The 24,483-nt window shown below is 39.0% G+C and overlaps 1 protein-coding gene and 1 long non-coding RNA gene across 7 annotated transcripts in view; one reads left to right on the forward strand and one right to left on the reverse strand.

Annotated features, from left to right (window-relative positions):
* Window positions 1-24,483, forward strand: part of ARHGEF28 (Rho guanine nucleotide exchange factor 28) — a 324,160-nt gene that overhangs the window by 153,437 nt on the left and 146,240 nt on the right. For all 6 annotated transcript variants that reach the window (XM_079145899.1, XM_079145901.1, XM_079145900.1 and 3 more), the window contains 3 exons: window positions 1,663-1,732; window positions 15,549-15,601; window positions 16,168-16,228. In XM_079145899.1, the coding sequence (XP_079002025.1) occupies window positions 1,663-1,732; window positions 15,549-15,601; window positions 16,168-16,228 (184 nt within the window). The remainder of the gene's footprint in view (window positions 1-1,662; window positions 1,733-15,548; window positions 15,602-16,167; window positions 16,229-24,483) is intronic.
* LOC306664802 lies at window positions 317-23,042 on the reverse strand. Its single transcript, XR_013764803.1, has 2 exons — window positions 17,149-23,042; window positions 317-1,407 (listed from the first exon to the last, which is right to left on the reverse strand). It is a non-coding gene; the product is annotated as an uncharacterized lncRNA (long non-coding RNA).

Raw genomic sequence — 24,483 nt, forward strand, 5'->3', positions numbered from 1 at the left:
TTCAGAAGCCACACCTGTCAGAGTTGCAAATGTTCTATGTTTTCACTCTATATTGTAGTTTTCAGTGGTGGCATGACAATTTGTAATAAGTATTAAATGTTAAAGTGACAGATTTGTGCTAAATAGCTAAACTGTAAAGACAAATATTGAGAAATTAAAGAAAAAACAAAATCCTTTTTTGGTTGTTGTTGATTTGTTTGGCACTGGAAATTGAATCCAGGGCCTTGCACGTGCTCAGCATATACTCTGCCATGAAGCATATACCCCTAGCCCTGAATAGGCAAAGTCTTAGCTGTATCCTTTACCCATTTTTAAAAACTGTCTAACAAAGTCTTTCCTATTAATCAGAATGCTGATAATTTAGTTGTGGAGTTGGGCTAAAATTAACAAGGTAGCCAGGAAATTTAAATTTTTTGAGATTGCATTCCAAGTTACTTATAAAAGTGAAGGATTCAGATGTTCCATTTCCAAAAATAATAGTACTTTATTTCATGTTTTGTTCTGTAATCAAAAACCAACATTGTCTGATGTACTTTTCTTGAATAAGCTCGACAGCTCCCTCATCTGAAAGATAAGGGCTCAAGGCCCAGTCTGACCCCAGGTAAATATGGAGCAGGTGAATGTCTCAGGCCTTGAGACCCCTCTTACTTATACTGCCCCATTACTTATACTGCCATCTCCTCAGTACCCTCCGGTATAGAACTGCTCTGGTCCATCTTGTAAGTCCCTGGGGGCACTGGAAGAGAGAACACCACGTCCTGGAGGAGGTGTTGGGCAAGTTAACAGGCCAAACAGGGTGAGTGACTAGACAGTCCCTGCCCTTTTGTGGTCAGCAAATGGTGTATATTTTCATTTTCTTTTTGCTCTGACCTCAGGATGCTGTTCCAAAATGGTCAGAATGAGGCACTGAGCTTAAGTATGCCTGGTAGGATTCAGGGGTATATATCAGTTGTGTGGTTACCCACCCAAGGAGGCTGAAGATTTATTTTGGAACGTGTGTTAATGCACTTTTGGGTTATTTCATCATTTGGCATATCAACAAGAGATTCTGCATATTTTCACATTTTTTGTTGGCTATGAGCAATCTGTCTGAAAAGAAAATCCAGATGGTCCCAAGAGGGCAACTTTTCTCTGAGGCCTTTGCAAGGCTTACCAACTTAGTTTCAGCAAGTATAGCCTGTACCTGGGGTGCCAGTTTGCAGCTCAAGGTGTACTTTTCTCCTTTTGGCCCATGGTCATCCTGGATGCTTCCTGTGTTTGTGGTCCTACCTTCTCATCCAGCCTCCAAGGTCCCTACATCTTAGGGTGTAGGTGTGGATTGCTATTGGTGAGCAGATACAGTGTCTCTTATTAGCAGTTTCAAAGATGTCTGTTCTTTTCCTGGTTCATGCATCACACTCTTGAGAGCTTCTGATTGTAACCAGCAGAAACAGTCAAGGATTAGTGAAAGGTACAGCTTTGGCTCCCTTACCCCTGGGTTTCTCTGCCTTAGCTCCCTGTCACTCTGGAACAGTGACTCTCTATTCTCCCAACAGCTTTCACCCACCCTGTCTTTCCCAACCTTCCAAGCTCTCAAGTTCTTGATTGTGATTTTTGTCTCTTTGTTGTGTATTGGCAGTCTCAAATAGTTTTCAGTAATTTTTTTTCTCCTTCATTTCTTAGGCTCTTGAGCAAGAAGCAAGGCCAGAGGAAAGACCAACTATGCCCTCCCGAGCTACAGAAACTGAAGAAGGTATGCATGCTCCTGCCCTATTAGGTATCCTGGAAAAGTACCAGGACTAACTAGCTAACTAGTCTGTTGAAGTGCATGGTGAAATGGCATGAACTAAAGGACTCAGAGGCAAGATCTGGGGTTACTGGTGATTACAAAGCCCCTGGGTTCTCTGATAGTACCTAACACAGGGTATTATTTGTTTCCCATTTTATTCAACTAATGCTTATTGAGTGTTTTTGCAAGCCCTTGGCTGGGTCTTCACATTCTTGATCTTCTGGGCATTCTCCGGACACACATAGATTGTTTATATCTTACTATCAATTGCTTTCCTTTTGCTTCATACTTTAGTTAGGGTATTATGTTGATTTTGATTTTTTGAAATTTTATGTGAAGATAGGTTATACATATGTGGAGAGGTAATTGATGTTATCTGTTAATTTAATTCCACGGTAGTGAAGGAAAATGACAAAAATTCTGTCTGTTCATTTATTCAGTCCTTCCCTCCATCATTTGTTCTTTGGCTTATTTAACCTTTGTGGAGCTTCTCTTCTAGGTTAGGCCAGTGCTTGTTGCACAAGGGGTGGGCAGCACCATGGGAGTTTAGAGGTAAGGGGCTGGGGCCCTGGATGCTCCTCAAGGTACAGATGGTCCTGCCAAGAGTTACTCTGTACAGCTGATTCCAAGACTAAATGCACAGTTCTAGTGGCAGGAGTTCACACAGGGAGATATTTATAATTCATTACCGCTATACCATTCCACATCATAGCTCACAGAATATTATGATCCCACCCTTGTACATAGGACCAATTCACCTGCAAGGAACACCATCATTCTTCAATTTCTCCAACTTGGCAATTATGGGGGTATGCGATCCTTCCTGGAATTCATGTAATTCCCCCTTTTCCCTGTACACTTAAATCTGGTCAGTTAGTAAGTCTTAAAAATAAGCACAAGTTTTTATCTAGGAAGTATTCTTATTTCTGTTTTTTGCATATTCCTGTATTTTTTGTCCCGAATGAATTCTGATTTCCAGAGAGATTCCTGTAGTTGCAAAAGTCTGACCACATCATTGTTTTCCAAAGCAGCTAAAGAGAATGTTTTGTATGTTGAAGTACATTATATCTTATTATCAGTTGCTTTCTTTTTTTTTGCATTTTATTTTTAATTTTTAAATTTGTTCTAATTTGTTGTGCATGACACTAGAATGCATTTATACATTTTGAAAGATCATACATAAAGGGAGTCTAATTTCTCATTTTTCTGATTGCACATATTGTAGGATCACATCAGTTATGCAGTCATATATACATGAGATAATAATGTCTGTTTCACTCTACTATCTTTCCTTTTGCTTCATATCTTAGTTAGGGTATCATGTTGATTTTTATTTTTTGAAATGTCATGTGAAGATCAGTTTATTTGTATTTGGAGAGCTGGAGTTGTGCTACCTCTTAATTTTATTTCAGGATAGTGAAGGAACATATGTTCATGTAAAGGGACATTGGTCTGATAGGATTGAGAATCTCCATGTTAGATGCCGTGATTTGTGAGGAAAAACAGGGCAATGTCCTTGTTCCCACCCTACCAATGCTAACAGTTAATACCTTTGATCCTTCTTTTAATTGACAACACAGGATACAGTATTTGTCATAGAGCATAATCTTAATCTCTTTGCCCTATGTTTGTTCAAAAGTAGTCCCAGAGAAGGAATATTTATGGCGAGTTGCTGGAAGTCTGTGTATCCTGTCCATGTGGCCCCTGCTCCTGGGTCAAGCCTGATCAGCTGAGCTTCCGACCTAACCTACATCCTTGGGACCCTGTGGAGTTGCCCTTTTTGTGGGTGGTACTGCTGGCTGTGTTGGGAAGCTACAGGGGATCTATCTGCCCAAGAAGTTGGTGGGTTATTTCATGCTTTATACTTCAAGACTGACAGGAGAATCTTCTTCCTGGTCTATAGTGGGGAATGCTGGCTTTCTTTTAGCACTTGACCCAGTTTTATTGCTGTAACTATAACTGATCAAGTTTCTTTCTTCTCGTTGGCTGGTACTAGCCATGGAGCTGTCTCTGGCCTGACAATTGCAAATGCCTAGGGCACTGCTGACTGCATTTTATGTTGTCCTTATTTTAAAAAAAATTTTTTTTGATTTGTTTTAATTAGTTACACATGACAGTAGAATGCACTTTGATACATCTTATATAATGGAGTATAATTTCTCATTCTTCTGGTTATATACATGATGTAGAATTGTATAGTTACATATTACATGGGGTAATAATGCTGTTTCACTCTACTATCCTTCCTACCCCCATACCCCCTCACCTCCCTTTACTCCCCTCCACCTAATCTAAAGTAACTCTATTCTTTCCTAGCCACACACCCCAACATTGTGAATTAGCAATTCACAGAAAAAACATTCAGCTTTTGGTTTTGGGGGATTGGCTTATTTTGCTTAGCATGATATATTTAAGCCTCCACTTTTGCTTTTTTTTTTTTTTTTAAGTCAACTTCTGACTTTTTTTTTTTAATCATCTTGTATGTCCTTCTTCCACTGTATCCTCCTTTAAACTAATTTGGGGGGGGATATTAAATAGTACTTAAATTCTTAATATTAAATAAGAATAATAATTCTTAATATTTAATAAAAATATTAAATAAGTACTTAAGTTCTTGTGTTTAAGGGACTTCCAGTTTGGGGTGGGGTGAGAAAACACGCTCTCTCAGGAGATTATAATTGCTCCAGGAGTCATTTGCAGATCACACTGATGAGTATACCGCAGACTTGACAGTGGATGGATCCGGGAAAGCTTCCTGGAAGAAGTGACCCTGGAGCTGTGAACTAATGGAGGGAAGGGTGTTCCAGACAGTGAAAATACGTGCACTATGGAGTCTTGAACCAGAGGATGCATCAGGGAAAGTGCTGCTCATTTTTTAGTCCTGGAAGTATAGTGATGTGTGTGTGTGTGTGTGTGTGTGTGTGTGTGTGTACATGCACATCTGTGTGTTGCGGTGGTGGTGATACCAGGAATGCAGGCATGGGAAGCAGGCAGATTGGCAGGACAGATACTAGAGGCCAGGAGTAGGAGCTCTGCCCCGACCACTCTAGAGCTGTTAGAAACAATCAGATCAGATTATTATTTTAGAATGGTCAATCTGGAGGGAGTGTAGAGAATAGATTTGCAGAGCCAAGTGAAAAGCTGGGAACAGCCAGGCCTCTGCTGAAAGGAATGCAGCAGAGGGGCTGTACCACAGCTGTGCAATGAGCCGGGAGTGGTGGAGACAGGTGAGTCCTGTCCTGAAGGTGCAGGGTGTGACTGGGGCCAGGAGTGAGGGAGAAGTATAATTCCTCCATTCCTGGGTAGTCTGTAGGTGGGATAGGCCTTATAGGACACAAATGTGCTCAGTTTTGGACAGGTTGAGTTTGATGAAACTGTGGGGCAATCAAGTAAAGAGGGCTGTAGTCACCAAATTAAAAGAATTTTTGTAGAAACCCAGTCTCTCTAGTTCCATATTAATAATGTGTGTATTTTGTAGTACTTCTAGATAGATTTTTGTATTTATCTACCCAAATATTAGAAACTGTATTCACATTCCAGCAGAGGGCAGTATTCAGCTAACATGAAAATGTCAGTTTTTGACCATTCAGGAGCCCAACAGAGAGAAAAAAGCATTTTTTTGTTGTTGTTGTTGGTGCTGGGGATTGAACCCAGGGCCTTTCTGCATGCAAGGCAAGTACTCTGCCAACTAAGCTATATCCCCAGCCCCAAAACAAAGCATTTTGAGCATAAGAACTTTCTTTCTTTTTCTCTTAACCATAAAGTAAATTTTTTGAGATCTACTAGAAGATTTTTTTAAATGAATTGTGCTTTTCTATGCCTTTTGGGGAAATGTGTGGATGGGGAGGCTCTGAGCTTGCATTTGTAGCTGTTGTAGGTTATAATAACTTTAGCCTGGAAATTAACTCTTCTGCCTTTGAGTATAATGAATGATTTTATTATTATTCCTATGAACCAATTACATTTCATAATTTCATGATTATAATTATGCTTCCAGAATGATAGGAAGCTATCCTGAATGAATTAAGTGGGCCCAAAAGTCATCTCATTTTTAATATGCTCAGATTAATAGACTAATTATTAGTATTTACTAATCCAAAAACTGACTCTGTTTTTTCCATTGCTTTCTTCTCATAGTTGGATCTCTCCACCCTAGGAATTCCTAAAGAGCATTGTACAGAACACCACTCAGAAGATGTTCTGAAAGATAGATTTTTTTTGCCAAATAAATAGAAAATGCTGTATGTGAAACCCCACATTGGAGATGCAGAATGCAGTTAGTGTTTCATAGGTTCTAGGAAGTGATGAGTCAGGAAACCCATACAACCTTGTTTGACCTAGAGTAGATCCTCAGCTTAACAGATCACCAAATAATCCCTTTGTGTAGTTCTCAACATCTCATGGAAATGTTCTCCAGAAGCACTTTGAAGAATGATGCTGTTCTTCATTTCTCCTGACCATCTCCTCCCTTATTTCCTCTTTTTTCACTATCACCTGGGGTCTCAGCATTCATCAGTACATTAATGTCACACTGGACAGGGTTCAGGGAGGTATTTTTCAAACTACTTATGATCATCTTTAATATTCAAGACCCTCGAGACCTCCCAACACCCCCACTGCAAGTCTTTGTTAAAAAATTAATTAACACATATTAATTGCACATTAATGGGATTTGGTGTATTATTTCCATACATGCATGTGGCATGTATGCATTGATCATATGTCTTTGGGGAGGCTGCTGCCTGCTTAGAGTCTGCAACCATAATGTAAGCCAAGAACCAATATGAGGTCACTTACCACTATATGAATCCAGTTTCTTTCTTGTGTTCATTCTTTCTTTTTCTTTCTCCTCCCTCCCTCCCTCCCTCCCTCCCTCCCTCCCTCCCTCCCTCCCTCCCTCCCTCCCTCCCTCCCTTCCTTCCTTCCTTCCTTCCTTCCTTCCTTCCTTCCTTCCTTCCTTCCTTCCTTCCTTCCTTCCTTCCTTCCTTCCTTCCTTCCTTTTTATTCTTTTGTAGTTAAAAGAAACCATCTGTATGATATGCTGGCTCAGTTTTCTTGTCCCTGGTCTGTAACTTTGTTGTATTACCCCCATAAATTACCTTCCATATTTTCATTAACAAGGATGTGAATTCCAATCACAAAAGAGAGAGGGCAATATTTTCCTTCAGGGCTGAGGTAGAGGCTCAGATGTGTGGAACTGCTGGAGAGGCCATCGATCCAAACACAACACACAACCTGAGAGGACAGGGTTCCTGTGGGCTCCTTTATCTACCCATCGATGCAGTAAATATCTGAGTGCCCACCTTGTATCCAGTATTGTTCTAGGCACTGGTGATACAGCAGTAACCAAAAAAAAAAAAAAAAAAAAAAAAAAAAAAGTGAAGAAAGAAAACCCTGCTCTCCAAGAGTTTTCTTTTAATAATTTCCCTCAAGCATTTGTTAGTAGCTGCCCTGGGCATGTAGCTGTGAGCTGAATGAAGTATGCACACTGGAGCAGACATACCAGCAGTTCTTGGGAGGGACATTTCTGGGAGTCAGGAATCATTTTTTCCTCATTTTACGAGTGAGGAAGTGGCAGCACCAGAGGTTGTGTAACTTGTCTGAGGTGACACAACTTGCCCAGGCTGTCACAAGTCAGGTCAGGAGTCTACCCTCTTACATACAATGCCACAATCTCCCAACCACCTCTGTGTAACAGAGGATCTATCCGTTCAGTGTTTGGACTGCTGGTCTAGAATTTTCTCTAGCATTTGGGTGATGGAAAAAGTGTAAACATCAGAATCACTGCTTGGCAGTGAGCTCTGTTCCCGATGGTGATCTGTCTCAAGTCCTGATGATGGCAGATTTGTGACCCACATGCACGGGCTCGTCTAGATGACACATGCCTGCAACAAGCAGGCGCTGCTAAAGCCTCAGCTCTGCCACAAACTGGATTTTCAGCACTATGGAAATTATCCTGCTGTGTTTGCTTTTGTAGAAAATGGTGGGTGGTGGTGGAGTTAAAGGTGGCGGTGTCATTTAATACTTCATAGTAAGACCATAATATAAACATACAGATAAAGCACCTTGTTCAGTATCTAATGAGGTCGATGCTTAGCATGTGATGTCTACAAGCACAACACCTGCCTATAGTGAGTTCAGTGGCAAAGCCATATGTTTTGAGATATCAACATGTGACTATTATATGACTCGAGGTAAACAGTTTTTTTGCCTGGACGTTCTTTAGATGGCGATGTGGCTTTTCCCCGAGTGATTTTATTTGTGAGATATGGAGGGGGTTACATGGTGGATTCTTGTTATTTCCTAGAAGGCATTGGGAAGACAAGAGTGTTTTTATCCACACATAGTTTCTTCCCCAAGATTTCTCAATTTAAATGCTCTAGCTCAGGGCTTTTAGAACTATTGCATGTGGTTCAACTGTTTTATCAAGATACAGGTCCTTTAAGCCAGGACAGCTGGGGATTGAGGCGACTGAAGGCACCCGTTTGAAAACATTTCTGCAGGATGATTACTCAATTGGGAAAACAACCATACCTAACCCTCAACTGGAATATCTATCCAAGGCCTTGACTAGTGCCATTCGCCTACAAGTAGGGCATTTTGGTATTTTTGACATAATTTAAAAAGTCAGGCACAAAAAGACAAATGCCACATCTTTTCAGTCATAGAAGGAAGTAAAAAAAAAAAATGATAATTATCCTGATCTGATCATTACACAATGTATCTGTCTATCAAATTATCATATTGTACCCCTGCAGTACAATATGTCAATTTAAAAAAATTAAAAATTTTTTTAAATACACAGAGGCCATATCTCCCAGCACCAGGAAATGATTTGTAGGTATTTCTTTCATTTTACAGAGCAGTTCAGGCTTTTCTGAATTTTCTTTAGAGACTGATTTTGTCAGTCCTTTTCACCTAAAAAGAACAACTTTCAATGTTAAAGGACCAAGGATAATATTATAATAATATCAGCATGTTCTCACACAAAAACCCAAATTCTCCTCCTCATTGCCCAGTTCATCACAGAATTAAAGGCTCAAACTTTGAGCGGTAGAGAGCTTGAGAGATCATCCAGTCGAACCACTGGATTTGTGAGCTCAGGGCTCAGAGTCTCCTCAGAACTCACCTAGAGGCAACAAAGTCAGCTCACATCTGCTATGGAGCCTTTCTTCCAGCTGGGTCAAATTAACAGGCTGGAGAGTCAGTTAAGGATTCTAATGGAGTTGAAATGAGCTTAACTTGAAAATGTAGCTAAACATTTTCTTGAACTGCATTAGATTCTAAGCTTGAAGTCTTAGGGACAAAAATTAAAATTAAATTTTATTTATATCTTTATATTTTTGAAAGATAACTTGCCTCATCTTATTTTATATTTGTTTAAATTAGGAAAATTATGCTCTTACTTCACTTTGAAATATAATGACTTGGAGCTTCTGCTTAATTGAGAACTATAACCAAATTTGGGGGCAGCAGGTATCTTTTTCCCCACAACTGATTTTTTTTTTTTTTTTTAATTTGAGATTTAATGGGGCAAGAGTGTGTAGGAGATGTAAAAATCTATGTAAGAATACATTAAACACACAGAGCTGGGTATAGTGATACATGCCTGTAATCCCAGTGACCAGGGAGGCTGGGGCAGGAGAATTACAAGTTTGAGGTCAGCCTCAGCAACTTAGATAGGCCCTCGACAACTTAGTGAGACCTGCTCAAAAAATAAAATAGGGCTGAGGATGTCGCTCAGTGGTTAAGCACCCCTGTGTTCAATTCCTGGCACACAAATATATATATATATATATATATATATATATATATGAAATATATATATTAAATAAATAAATAAATATATATATATTAAACAGAATTATCCTATGATTCAGCAAGTACACTCCTAGGTATACATTCAAGAGAAATGAAAACATATCTACACAAAAACTTGTACATGAATGTTCACAGCAGCATTGTTCATGATCGACATAAAGCAGAAACAACTCAAATGTCCATCAGCTGAGGTATTAATAAACAAAATGTGGTATATATAGAGAGGGGTTGGGGAGATAACAAAATACTATTTGTCAGCAAAAAAGAATGAAGTACTGATACAGTACTACAGCATGAACAAATCTGGAATCCATCATGCTAAGTGAAAGAAGACAATCACAAAAGATCTCATATTGTGATTCCATTTATATGGAATGTCCAGGATAAATCCATTGAGATAGAAAGTAGATTAGTGTCTGTCTAGGGCTGGGCTGCAGGAGGTGGATGGTGTGTGGTTGGGCAGATAGGAGATAATGGACATGGGGTTTCTTGTGGTGATGAGAATGTTCTATAATGAATTGTGATGATGTGACAAAGCTCTGAATATACTAAAACCAATTGAAGTGCATGTGTTAAATGGGTAAATTATATGGCCTGTGAATTATACCTCAATAAAACTGGTTTCTATATCTCTATAGAAATAATTTTTGTATCTATATAAAATAATTTTTATATATGATTAGGATTCATCTTGTCCTTCTCTAAACCTATAGGAGGGGTACATATCAAACTTTCTTTTAATGGTGGTCATATTGATATTTTTTCAAAGTTCTTTTAAAGTTTTCTTCTAACAATTTATTGTTGAAAAAGTATTGAAAGTATTTTAAATTAAAAACCTTATTTCAGAAAGATATCTTTTTTAATGTCTTCTTTTTAATTTTTTAAAATTTTTATTTGTTCTAATTTGTTGTACATGACAGTAAAATGAATTTATACATTTTGATAGATCATATATAAATGCAGTGTAATCTCTCTTTGCTCTGATTATATAAATTGTGGGATCACATCAGTCATGCAGTCATATATGTACATGAGGTAATAATGTCTGTTTCATACCCATACTTACCTTCTTTCAGAAATAATGTAGTATAAGTATAAAAACTACACTCTAAAAGAGCACAGTTTGGAGTTCCTCCAGGGCAAGAACTTCTGTTCTCGTCTTGATAGCTTTTCTAAGGCTTTAGTTCAGTAGGGACGGGTGGAGCATGTGAAGTTAACTGGAATGTTGGGGTTTTTAAATGAACAAAGCTCATTTTGATATTTCTATAGATAAATGCCTTATCATTTCTCCCAGTGCATATTTATCCTGGGCAGGCAAAACAAAAGTGTTCATTAGTAATCTCACTTTTGGGGAAAAGTCCCCAGTATGTGCTAAGCAGCAGATGCAAGAGTTAAACAAAATCAATTAGAATGTTGAAACAAAAGTTCAAGTGTTCTGATAGTTGCTGGATTGGGAGCGTTTGTTCCCTTTGCCATTTTGGTTCTCTGTCAGTTGTGAATTGGGTATGCACAGTAGGGCAAAACGTAGCAATACGGAGGTGAAGTACTTCTTATGAGGCACCAAGGGGGGACTGACAGCTGGAAGAGTGGCAGAGAGCAAAGAGAAGGCATCTATCCAATCACTAGTAAAATAGTTCTAGTTGTAATAAAACAGTGCTGGCATTGAAAGTTGAGTTGGTCATTGAAAAAGTAAGCAACTTTCCCCTCCCTGTTCTGCTGTGCAGCTTGCCTGACAGATCTACCACATCTTGTCGGTTGTATATATTTTGGGACACATAGGTGTTGTGTTGGTGCGGGAGAGAAGCATTTATTTATTTGGCACCTAGTATGTGCCAAACTGGAGATACAAATGTTGGGCCAAAATCAATTTGGTCCCAGCCCTCCTGGAATTCATAGCCTATTGGGAGAAAATGAGTCATTCAAAGACCATGAACTACTCCCTGTGTATTGCCAGGAGGGTCCATGGGGCCCACTGTGAACACTCTCAGGGTGTGTGTGTGTGTGTGTGTGTGTGTGTGTGTGTGTGTGTGTGTGTGTGTGTTTGGCATTTGTGGGGTGGGTAGAGCAAACGGAGAGCATGACCCTTGTTTTCCAGCTGTGTTGCTGATGTTCTTCTGCAGATCCAAGCCAGGCGTGGACTTGGTTGTGTACAGTTGAACCTGAGGGTAGGGCAGGACAGCATTGGTGGTCTGACTGGCTTGATTAGGATTCATCTCACCCTCCTTCCTGGGAAAGGAGTCGGATGGCACAGCCAAGTAGCAATTAAAGGAAAATGTAGAGCATTCTGTGTCTTTGATGTAAGCTTTTTTGTTGCCTAAGCTTAGACTCTACTTCCATTTTGCAAAAGGAGAGAGTAAAACTTGTGGACAGAGTTGAGATCTTTTTTAGTCAAATCTGCTTCTTAATGAGACATTGATATTAATCTTGCAGCTACTTAACCCTGATTTTAAAAAACCCTGTTTGCTAATGCTGTGTCACTAGCGAACATAAGTACTAGATTATCTCTTGTTCTATTATAATTTGGCAATAAAAAAACATGTTTATCAAGTTTGGTAAGTCTGATTTAGAGGGGTAATCCTTCCTTCTGGGTGGGCCTCCAAGGCAAGATTAATAGGTCTTGAAAACAGAATAGCTAGAGTTACTGATATCATTATCTGCTGAAGGTTGCTATAGCAATGAGTGGTTTGATTGCACTGTGCAATTGGTGGTTACTTGGGTTGTTGTAAATGGATCCCACTAATTTAGCAGAAACTCTCCTGGAGTAATTTAATTAAACTCTAGTAAAATGAGTGCCAAATTCTTTGAAAGCTCAAAGATATAGTTCTGTTTAGTCCCAGATTAATTAAAGGTATATATTATTTTCCTGAATCTGTACATTGTCACAAAAGTCTGTAAAAATAATTTTAGTATAGAGACTATAAATTTGAAAGTTGTTTTTAAAATGAAGTATAGTATACTTTGTGAAAATTTGTCTGCTTTAATATAGTTTGTAGCATTTGTTTTAAAATGAAAAATAATTCACAATTGACTATAAGAAAAAAACATGTAGGCACAGCAATGCTCAATGATCAGCACATCAGCTTTTTGGAGTGGGGGAGGGGAGAAAGCTGAACCTAAACTACCAGATGTGAACATGTCCTTTGATACTGCAAACTAGATTATAGATGATATCATCTTTTCCATAAACAACCTGGAATAAATGTGTACTATTCTGAATAAATGCTATCTAATGGAATTCTTCAGAAATGCAGTATAATGTCATTTATTTAGGAACTTATGGTATGAGATGGCTTTAAAGAAATATCCTATGATGGGCAACATCATAGGATAGACTCTCAATGTCTAATGCAGATATGTCTTTGAAACTTTGTTTCTGGCTATCCTTGCCTTCTTCTTTTTAACACCTTGGAGTTAATCTCTACTTCAGTTTTTATAGTGTGGGTATATGAGTTTCAAAGTCAAACCCCTGCTGTGTACCTATAATGTGGCAAATGCCATTCTAGGTACTTCACATTAATATTCTGCTTCTGCACAGTGGAATGAAAAATTTTAATCTTGTGTTTTGGGTTTTGGCACTTAAAAGCAGGCATTCTTTTTTTTTTTTTTTTTAAGATGAGAATGTTTTAATTACATTAAATATATTTCTCCACTAAATATTTAGGGATGTAACTACTATGGATCAAGCTGTTAGGCATTGTACATATAAAAACAAAGAACAAGTTGTAGCCTCAGACATTAATAATATTAAAATAAATTTTATTATTTTTTAAAAGTTCTATAAAAATACAGGTAAGGAACAATTATGAAGCCAAGAGGTATTAAAACAATTCCAAGAAAAGGTAAAACATAATATAGACTCATAGGACAAGGAAGAATTTAGCTGGACAGGAAAAATGTTTTAGGAAAAATAAAATTCTTCCTAAAGCTTGTCTAATTTCTGAAATTTCTGCAACAATATCTCTTTTCAGGATCATTAAGTTATTCACTGAAATTATATTCAAATCCTACCTTAAAACAGTTTTTTTCTAGTCAAGTAGCAAAAAAGTTCATAATTCATCCAAAGCATAACCACACCCAAATTAAGTAAAAAGCAGGCTTTTTGAAGGGTGAAGAGGTTGGCCCATTTTGACGTTATGTCTCTGGCAGTGTCGTTCATGCAGACGTTACTCTGCTGCCACCTGGAGGCCTTGTGAGGGATGTGCATTTAAAGGCTGGCAGGGATCCTGGGTAACATGAGCTGTCCAGGCTTGGGTGTCAACCACAGCCCTATCCCTGGAATTCCTTCCCTATTGAGAGTTGTTCTCATAGCCGCAGAAAATTGAGGTTATTACTTCTTTATTTCTTATCACGGAGGCTAATATACATTATGAATTCAAGAGCGATATACTCTTTTGTAGTATAAGTGTAGTATTGCTTGATATAAAACAAATTTAAAATTTTTGTTAAGCATATTTTTTTCATGGTACTAGGGCCTGAACCCATTGGCACTCTTACCACTGAGCTATATCCCCAACCCTTTGTAGTTTTTATTTTGAAACAGGATCTCATTAACTCGCCCAGGCTGTCCTCAAAATTGTGATTCTCCTGCCTTAACCTCCTGAGTAAATGTGATTACAGGCATGCATCAACACGCCCAGCTGTAAAGCAGATTAAAAAAAAACAAAAAACAAAAACAAAAACGTGATAAGTGGAATTGTGGCTTTCTGCTCCATCCTTGCCTCATTACTTGTTACTCCACCTTTGTCATTTATCACCCTTATTATTTATGACTTGTCATGGAGAGTCACGTAAATGAAGCTCCATATCCCTTTTCCAAACAGAAACATGGATGAAAACTCCTAGCTGTAGGAAGAGCTTGAGTAAGTCCACTTGGAGGTTTGAGGCACTTGGGAACTGAAATTAATAAGAGTAGTAGAATAGGGAAAGTCTAGTTAATACATTTTCTAGGAAAACTATTGGTGTTTCACCAGGATTCGAATCTAGTAAGACTGTGGGGACCAGAAGGTGAGATTCCAGAAAAGAGCCTGGGGCTTCACAATGTTGTATATTCATATAAATTCAGATTAAAGGTTTTCAGCCATCTGCCCTTGCTAGGGATGTCAACACTTATTTTCCCCAGGCCCAAACATGCTCCTGGTGGTTATTTCGACAGTAGTGCCTCTTGTTTCCCGGCAACTGAGTATTTGGGTAGAGAACCAATCAGGCAAGCCACAGAGAGAAATGTCCCTTTAAGTGGACCTTCCTGTTCATCCCAGAACATCCTGACCACCACTGTTTCCAGGAAAACCTTTACAGAGAGAAGACACCTGGGGTGCCTGGGTGTGGTCACTGCTCAGCTCAACTCAGCCTGGCCCTGGCTGGCTGAGGCTGGAGCTGGGGGCTGCGCTGGTGCATTCCACTTTCAACACTGAGCCATGAAAAGCCAGACCTCTTCTAGAATGAATTATGCTCTTTTCAAAGTACTTCTGAGACATTGAAATCTGTGGTATTTGAGGAAATAGACGAGTGGGATTTCCTCAGGTGGGTACAAGTCACATCCTCAATCAGTGCTATTTTGAAGAGTCTTTGGTAGTGAGTAGCCTTCCTCTGTCACCAAGGACATTTATTTATTTAATGATCCTTCTTTTCCTCCCAGGATTTCCTGTAAGAGCTCCTGAGATTGTTTACATCTCTGTCTGCACAAATACCAGAGCATGGGTAGTCAGGTGATGAGATGGTCTACTCTGGGGAGAGGTGATTTTTAAGAAGCTTTATCTAAAAAACAAAGAAAACAAAAACAAACAACTTAGCACTGCAGACAGCTCTTGGCACTCATTTATTATATTTGTTATCTAATTTGTTTTTTTCTTTCTTCTTTTTTTTAAACTAACAAGTTCTAATCAGAAGATTCTAAAAGATCAGATTCTTTTTTTTTTTTTTTAACTAACAAGTTCTAATCAGAGAATTATTCCTTCTGCAGAGATTAAGAATTTGGGGTCCAGCAGATCGCCACCAGAAAAGGAGGATGTAAAGGTAAAGAATAATTCCCTGCTTCACTTTTTTCTTTGCATATCTATCCAGAGTTAAAGTGGAATGAAGATCAAGTTGTCATAAAAATAGAAATAAATTCAGTGAACAGGCATGTGCCTAAAGTTGCTTTTAGAATAATTTGAAATCCAGTTTCCTTTATCAGATTATCAATCTCTATCTTTTATGACTAAGCTTTGCTATCTTTCTGGGTTGTTGTGAATGCAAAATGATTGAGTTCATTTTCCCAAACAAATTTTACTTCAAGTTTAATGTCTACAGTTAATTGCCAATAATAAACTTTACCTGTGGACAACTTTCAGGTGTGTTTCTGTTTAGGACAGATCTCTTCCTCATTTTAAATTCTTAAATAATATTAATTATAGTAGTTTTCTGTTTACAGAATGTGATACATGTAGCATGTTTTTACTGATGTGTCCCAAGATTGTTTTTGTAGTTTGCAAAAATAAACAAACATTAAGTATAGCCATATATATATGTACATATATATATATATATATATATATATACATATTTTTAAAATATACCTTATCTGACTTTATCTTTTTTAGTGTGTTAAAAGTTTACTGGTTCAACTGAATGAACATGAAAACCAGGAGAACGTGGATTTGGGTATGTTCCAGAATGTTGCTTTCCCTGCACTCATGGGGCATCGCAGACCAGGTATACAGTGGAGAAGAAGAAAATATGTTTTAATATAAAATAGTCCTTCCTGGAAACCTTGTCTACTTCTTGAAACCTATCCAGGTAAAATTTTCTGAAGCATCAGCCATAATATTATGACTTTAGGGACAGGACTCCATTTAAAATCTAAAAAAATCAACAAAGTAATCAGAGCTTTTTCTGTGCAGTTTTCCCTTGCCAAACACTGGCTGGAGGTTTGTCATGGTTATTTTGTTATTCCTGTGAAGTGGCTCTGCCAGATTCATTTTAGGAAAGCAACTGAGCCACTGGTGGAAGGTAAAGAGTAGAGTGGAGACAAGGAACATCATTCTGCCTGGTCCAAGAGTTCTCAAGCATACCACTATCCCACATTGATACCCACGTGTCTCTGTGGAGCTGAACCTTTGAGATCGAGCCTTCTGGCCTCAGGAAAAGGCCAGATGTGTGCTGGGGGTGTGGGTCTGATGGGAGTGTCCTTTAGGAGGGACCAGGAACTCCCTCAGCAGGATGGAGCTGAGGGCCCCACTTGAGTTATTTAGAGGCAAGCTGAGTGTAATGAAGCTATTGGGGCATTTGAGGACATGGCTGGGGCAACCAGCAGATACCAGTTTGGGCACCTGGATGGTCTGCAAGACCAGTGGGAAGCAGATGTACACTAACCTTCCCAGTTGGTTTCTCAGGTTTAGTGAAGCCGAGGTAGCTGTCACACCTGGAAATCACACATGGGCAGAGCATTCTCGGGAAGTGGGAGTGAAGAGGAGGTGGTGGTGACCTAGGGCTCAGGTTGATGTGAGATCAGGGAAAACTGAGCCAAGCCCAGGAGAAGTCAGATAGTGAAAGGGGTGACCTGCGGGGCCACCTTGAGCCACGAGTGCAGGGAGCTCACCAGAGGCCCGGGAGTGTGGCTGGCACATTTGGCAGACACACAACAGAGCAGTTACAACAGTTGGGAAATCCTGCAGCTCAGAGCAGACGAGGAGGAAGCGCCCACGGTGTCAGTTGACTGCTGCCTCTACTTGGCCACAAGCCAGAGGTAGTTTGCTGGATCTCCCTGCTCGAGATGCTCCTGAAATTGGAACAGAAACTTAGATCTGCACTAAGCAATAAGCATGCCTCTAATATTTCTGCTGCATAAGGTAAGGGGTAATCATTTACTTCCAGAAGAGGGGAAGAGGAAGGAGAAAGGAAGGCAAACATCTCCTACAGATGATTGTTGTGGGCTATGAAGCCTGGAGCGTAGCTGTTATTCACGCATACAGGATGTCTCATCCACAAATTGCATCATGCTCCCAGGAATGTTAGCTTTGAAGAATGTTTACCAAGACAAATTGCTGGGGGAGGGGAGGGTTGGCTGTTAAGAATATTAAATAGTACGATTATTTTAATATTAGATTTTAAAAAAAGTGCTCCACTCTCCAACTGATGTCCTTGCTGGGTAAGAAGACTTGTGCTACAGAAACTGTGGTAACCCAACCTAATCTGAGTGCTTTGTCAGCATCATCATTGTGTCTGGAGAGCAGTGTTAGGAAGGCCTTGGGAGACAAATGCACAGGACTTCCATCCAGTGATTTATGAAAAGGGCCAGGGGTGAGCCTTTCTGCTGCTAGCATTTGCTTTGTTGTTCATATACATTTCTTGGATTTAGATAAGCTCCCTGACCATGCAAAGAAAATGGTAATAGATTTTAAAGGAACCTTCTGAGATAGAGAAGAGGGTAGCAAGCAGTGAGTAATAGTCAGATGGTAAACCAGAGGCCGGGATGGGAAATGGCTCTCCCCAGAGGCCACTTCAAAACTCCTGAATTCTCTGTGTTCTTGTATTCTACCCAGTCTCTGAAGAACTGCTGATAAAATCTGTATGTGGGTGAAAGGTGTAAGTCTTTGACAACTTATCTTATTCAATATTGTGGGATGAGAGTTGTGTGATCTCATAAATGGCATAGGGGCTGTTCTAGGAGAACTTTCTGTGATGATGGATGTGTTCTTTATCTTTGCTATCCTGAGTTGCAGCCACTAGCCACCTGTGCATGGAATGTGTGACCAGTGTCACCAAGGAACTGCATGTTTATTATACTAGACAGGACAATCCATAGGAAGTTCCTTTGTGTAATTCTTACTGATCCCTCAGATCATCAAGAATCACACTGGCCCTTAGTTTATACACCAAAAATGACTGGGTTGGAGGAATAATGTCTTGGATGGGTAATAGCTGCCTGGGAAACTCATCCAAGCCAGTACCCCAGACCTCCTCGGCAAATAGTTGACAGTAACCCCACTCTCTGTGGATTGTGTAGGCCTAGTGTTTTGCTCCAAGGGGAGAACCAGCATTTGAAGTGCAGGGATCTGATCCTGTTGCTCTCACAGTGGAGACTGAGACTCCATGCCCTGGGCAGCTGGCACAGGGAGATGGGGCAAAGCATTGAAGGTCATGGAAGAAAAGAAAGTGGGTGACGTGACATGGGTTAACTCTGAAGGTAAGAAGAAGAGAAGGTCCGTTTGGCTCAAAGTCAAAGGGACTAAAAGTGATTTAAAAATGGGATTGACTCTTTAAGCAAAACTAAGAACAATAGGGGCAGCAGCGATTGCTGTGCCAAGAAGGTGGGGAGTGACCGTCCAGCGGGTGCAAGCGGACAGCCTGTGGGAAGGCAGTGGGAGGGTAAGGCTCACCTGCAGTGCTGGAGTCCCAACTCCAAATAGGTATGCAGGAACCCTCTGAATCAGCAAGGCTGCCCAGAGCTCGATTAGTCACCGTCTCACAAATCCCTTCTAAAAGTTTGAATATGAAAAAAGGGAACCGTGGCTTTGGTTAGAATTTCATATTTCCAGTTAAAAATTCCTCAAGGACTGTGAAGCCACAGTGTCAGTGTCTCAGGTGAATTTCAGAAGGTGTTGGAAGGTGATTCTTTCAGCCAGGTCTATTCCAGAGCCTGAGTGAGATTGTGAATGACACACCAGATGTAGTGACACTCACAATGAAGCTGATTTTTGAGCATAATTAATCACACGTGGTCTTCATTGGATTAAAGATTGTGTGAAATTTATTTGACTAAAGTTGTATATCATATGACTATTGGCATGGAAAAAATGAAGGATTGGTGAAACTGAATGAGAAAACGAGAGCTATGTGAATGCTTTAACTTTTCCCGTGGGGAGAGTCTTAGGGAGATTGAGAGACTGGGATTGTGCGGGGATATAATTGACTGTCATCTCTTCACTGGGGGAGTCTCAAGACCTCAAAGCTCTGGCATGAAGCAGTGACACTTCTGTATTACAGGTCTGGCTGGCAGAGCGTGGGCTTGGTGCAAGTGCCAGTGATTTTAGACATAGCACTCTGCTAAATGAGTCTTTTGGGAAAGAAAAATTACTCTTCAGAATTACAGAAGTAATAAATATTCACAGCAGAAAAAATGAAAATGTATAGCAAGTATAAGAAAAAGAAAAACATCCCCAGAGTTCTTTACCGAAAGACAGCTACTATTAAATTTGGATGTGTTTTCTGCCAGTGTTTTTCCACATAGTTATGTTGATGTAAATAACAGAATTTGTGTCCTGCATCATTCATTTACCATTACGCACCATAAGTAAGCTCCATTTTGGAAGATAGCCTATAATGACACTGTATGTTTTTCTACAAAGAACATGATGATTTTTGCAAGAAGGAAGGGAAAATCTCAATCCTCCCCACAAATATTTATTAGCTAATCCCCACTCCTTTCGAAATATGTATTATTGATTTTATAGAGTGATCTGGTCAGCACATGCAGAAGCTCAAATCACAGCCAGTCTTTAAAACTTTGGGTCCCTTCATTGCTACTACTGTTCATTACTTACACATAATATGGGAAAATAAATTGGGTGCTGGGACTGTGGGGGTGGGCCCAAGGGAGACAGATGAATCAAAGCTGAATGTGGAAGGAAACTAGACTTGATTACAAAGCAAACAACAACAAAAAGCTCGTGTAGAGACCAATTAGGCAGAGAAGGAAGCAGAAACAGACAGAAACAGACAGAAAACAAACAAACAAATTGGAAATGGAATTAATACTGCTGAGCTACACATTCTTATCTGAGGTTCATATTCCTCAACCTCGAAGACAAAAACCTTTCATGACCTTAAACAAGACCCAGGGAGAGAAACAAAACCCTCCCATAGGAAAAATATCAGCAAAGGGAAGCTGATATAAAATGATTGGAAGATCCAAAGGAATGGCCCCTCTAGACCATGTTTTCAAGGTCCGCATCCCCATCTCATTCAGGCCCTGGATTCTAGTGGCTAGCTAGGCAGAGACAATGAAATCCAGTCTAGTTTGGCAAACAACCAAATAAGTAGAACTAATTAGGTTAGTTTCCCATTTCTTCTTATATTAACAACAACAACAACAAAATTGGAAATGGAATTAATACTGCTGAGCTACAAATTCTTATAAAGCAGCACAGTTACTTGTGAAAATTGAGTTTTGTGATAATTCCAAACAGGCTCTTAAGCGTGGAATCCTAAGATCCTGCGGCCATGTAAGTGGAAGCTGACCCCTCTATTGGCTGGTATTTAATAGTACGTGTGTATCTATATTGAAATCTCAAGAATGTTGCATGAAACATGAAGGAAAATGAAAAGGAGGTGAAATAGGGAACTTTAGCAGAAAGGTCTTACCCTTCTGAAAATTAAGTTTTTCAGCCTGATTTTCGGCAGGTCTCGCTGTATGCCTCAGGCTGTAGATGCTTCTGTGGACTCTTTTTCCTTTCTTTCCCCACACCACCCCCCTCTTTTTGGTGGGGAGGCACCTCTCTTCCACACACTGATGTTTACCACTGATTTGGTTTTGAGGTAAAAGGGCTGGTGATAGAAAAATATTCCAAGAAGGTGATTGGGAATGTAAAGTTATTTGTGTCAATTTGGACTTAAATATTTTTCCTTTTGTTCACTTCAGTGAAATTTCATTGTGGGTGCAGAGGTTTTAAAATTGTTTTTGGTAGAAAAAATCGCTGACTTTTTGGAATGCTACTGCGTGTTATGAGCTCAATTTGATTCTCTTATCAAGCGTGTTCTGCCTTTTATACTTGTGGCTTTATTGTTTGGGTAAAATTCTTGTGGAATGTGAATGAAGCATTTTTTTTTAAATGAGACCATTGGAGTATCTTTTAACAGATTTTTTGTCCCATAAATTATAAGAAAGAACCTTCAGGGATTTGTAGATGAATCGCTATCGACTAGGAAACATGAAGGAACTAAAACCTCCTTGGAGGTGTACCGTGTATCTCACTGTCTTTCCTTCTGAGAAAACTTCTATAAAACTGTGAAATTAGAAGTCCCCAGTCTAGAATTCTCTCTGGTTTAATGACAGGTCTGGCTATTCTGCTTGTTGTTTGCTCAAAGATATAAAATAAAAAAGAACTATGTAAAAATCCATTATGGTTAGGAGTAGCTTACCTAAGTACTGTGCTATCCTTTAGTTCTGTGTATTGCCTCCACGTTCAAATTGGAGCTTTACAATTCAGAAACCTGGTCACCCACCCAGAGATGGCTGATTTACTTGATCTGGAGTGGAGTCTGCACATCCAGAGTCCAAAAAGAGTCCCAGGTGATCCTTAGGGGCTGACAAGGTTGAGAACTGTGACCAGATATCTTTGAAGATCTCAGCAATGCTACAATAACCCCAACTTCCTGGAATTTCTTTCTTTTTTTTTTTTGTTACTGGGAAACAGGGTTCTACTTTTATTTCAACTGATTGCAAAAGGAATTAATAGAAACCTGTTTGTATTAAGTTTGCAAACTCTCAGTGATTATAAGAATCCATATTATAGATTTGGAGAACTATGAAAACTTTGAAAAAAACTGAAAAAAATTCCCAACCATTTATACTTAAATAAGATGATGAAACCTTTGAAATTTTATGTTTAAACATTAAGAAGGAATCAAGTAACTGTAATCTGCTGTCACAGTCATTTATTGGATTTTGAGGTGCATAGAAAGGGATGAAGGGTGGGCTTGATATTTACACTGATCTCATAAGGGCATGGCTGGGATACCTGATGTTTGGCATGAGTACTGTCACACCTGTGGTACATTCTAAATTGTGTTTTTCTTTCGTGTAACAAACTGATTTAATCTCTGAAATGTGATTGAGGGAGTGGGGAAAAAAAGGCAGTCCTTTCTCTGAACTCTTAATTTTTTCCTTCTCCAAAATAAGATCCTCAACCCCAAATAAGCCAGTTTAGTGAATAAGTAAATTCCATAGATTCCATCCCCAAAGAACACTTTATTTTGATGTTTCAATCAATGGTTAGTTGATAAATTTTAAATAAGCATAAAATCTTAAGGGAACTATACCTAACTTATGAGATATAAAACAAATAAAAAATATGAAACATATTCTGAAAATGGTGTTATAAAATTTGTTTTATGAAAAGTTAAGATGATACGCAGAGATTTCTTCCTATTTTCTTGCCGGGATTTCTTCAGAATATAGGCATGTATAACAGAATCCCCCTCTCTGAGGGATCCTTGGCAGCCAGCTTGATTGCAGGGAGTGTGTTTGTGGAAGTGGAGGCTTGTTTTATTTTATTTTATTTTTTTGTTTAAACCGAGTATCCAGTGGTTAATCTCTTGGAAGGGACTTTAGGGCAATTAAGATTCTAATTAGCTTTCATGCCAGGCAGTACAAGCTCTAACAGTTTATTGAGACAATTTGCTGTAACTTTTAGAGTGTGGTTAATTTGGAAGACTTTTTTTAATGAAATATGGCCCCTCACTTCAGGCATGGGCGAGAAAGCCAACAGAGTTTATGCCTCACTTTATGAGACTCTGCTGAAAGAAGGTACGTAGTTGAAGAATATGGAGAAATGGATGTCAAATAAAATAACAAAAAATCAGGATAAAGATGGAAGTTGAAGGCATTTAGAACTTGAGGAGAAAACTTTGAGGGAGCCATGAGGATTTATCCAGGTTCTTGAGATTTGTCTGCCAGTAAGGTTTCAACTAATCTGACTGAGAAAGATTCATCTACCTCATAGGGGCCAAATGAGAGCTTTCCGCTGGGGTTAACTTTGGAGATGGGAGGTAATTTCAGTATGTGATGTTTTAATGTCTAATTACTTCCCTCAGAGTTGCATGATAATGTCACATAGTAAGAACTTGAAAAAAAGGAAATAGAATTTAATGCTTGATTGTAATCTACAAATCTAATAAGGGATGCAAACATTCATTTAGCATTAATTTCACATTTAGTGAACGTAGATTTTGTATTTTTTGCTCCCATTCTTTAAAAATTTTTAATACATTATATTTTTAAGGAAAGTTTTAGATTTACACACTTTTAAAAGATTTTCTTACTCTTCACCTAATTTCCTTTTTCTGTTGCAGGATCCCCTACTACATTTAGACTTCACCTTTTCTTAGGCTCTTTCCGGTTATGAGAGTTTGTCACACTTTCCTTGTTTTTGATGTTCTAGATAGTTTTGAGAAGTGGTGGTCATGTATTTTGTACGACGTTCCTTCACTGGGATTTTTCTGATGTGTGTTTTCCCATCACTGAAGTGAGAGTATAGGTTTCAGGAGGAAGACCACAGAGGTGAAGAGCTGCTTTCATCACATTGTATTGAGTCCATACTGTCAACATTATTAATCACCGTTGATGTTGACCTTGGTTACTTGGCTGTGGTAGAGTTTGTCCTTTTCTCCCCTGTAGAGTTACTCTCCTTACTTCCTTTTCCACACTGTACCCTTTGAAAGGAAGCCAAGTTATGCAGCCTGCACTTAAGGAGTGGGGAGTTATCTAAATACTTCCTTGTGGGTGGAGTACCTACCTATATTATTTGGAATTCTTTTACTTTTAAGATTTGCATCCCCCCCATTATTTATTCAGCCATTTATTTATGTGTACTTGGAGCTGTGGATATTTATTTTACACTTTTACAAATAAATCTAATACTCTTTATTTGTTGTCAAAGCATTCCAGCTTTGGTAGTTTGGAACTCTTTTGTTGGCTCCTGTGTGTGTGTGTGTGTGTGTGTGTGTGTGTGTGTGTGTAGTATATGTGTGTGTGTGTTTAGGGTCGTGGAAATATTCTTTATTATTTGTTAATTGAGGATACATGACACCATGCATTTGTGCAAACCCATAGAACTTTACAACACATAGAGTAAACCTTAATGTAGGCAAATTTTAAAAATTTGAGGTTGGGACATCCCAAGACAGAATGCAGAATG

The sequence above is a fragment of the Sciurus vulgaris genome (genome assembly GCF_902686455.1).
Source record: "Sciurus vulgaris genome assembly, chromosome: 6".
Taxonomy (NCBI): Eukaryota; Metazoa; Chordata; class Mammalia; order Rodentia; family Sciuridae; genus Sciurus; species Sciurus vulgaris.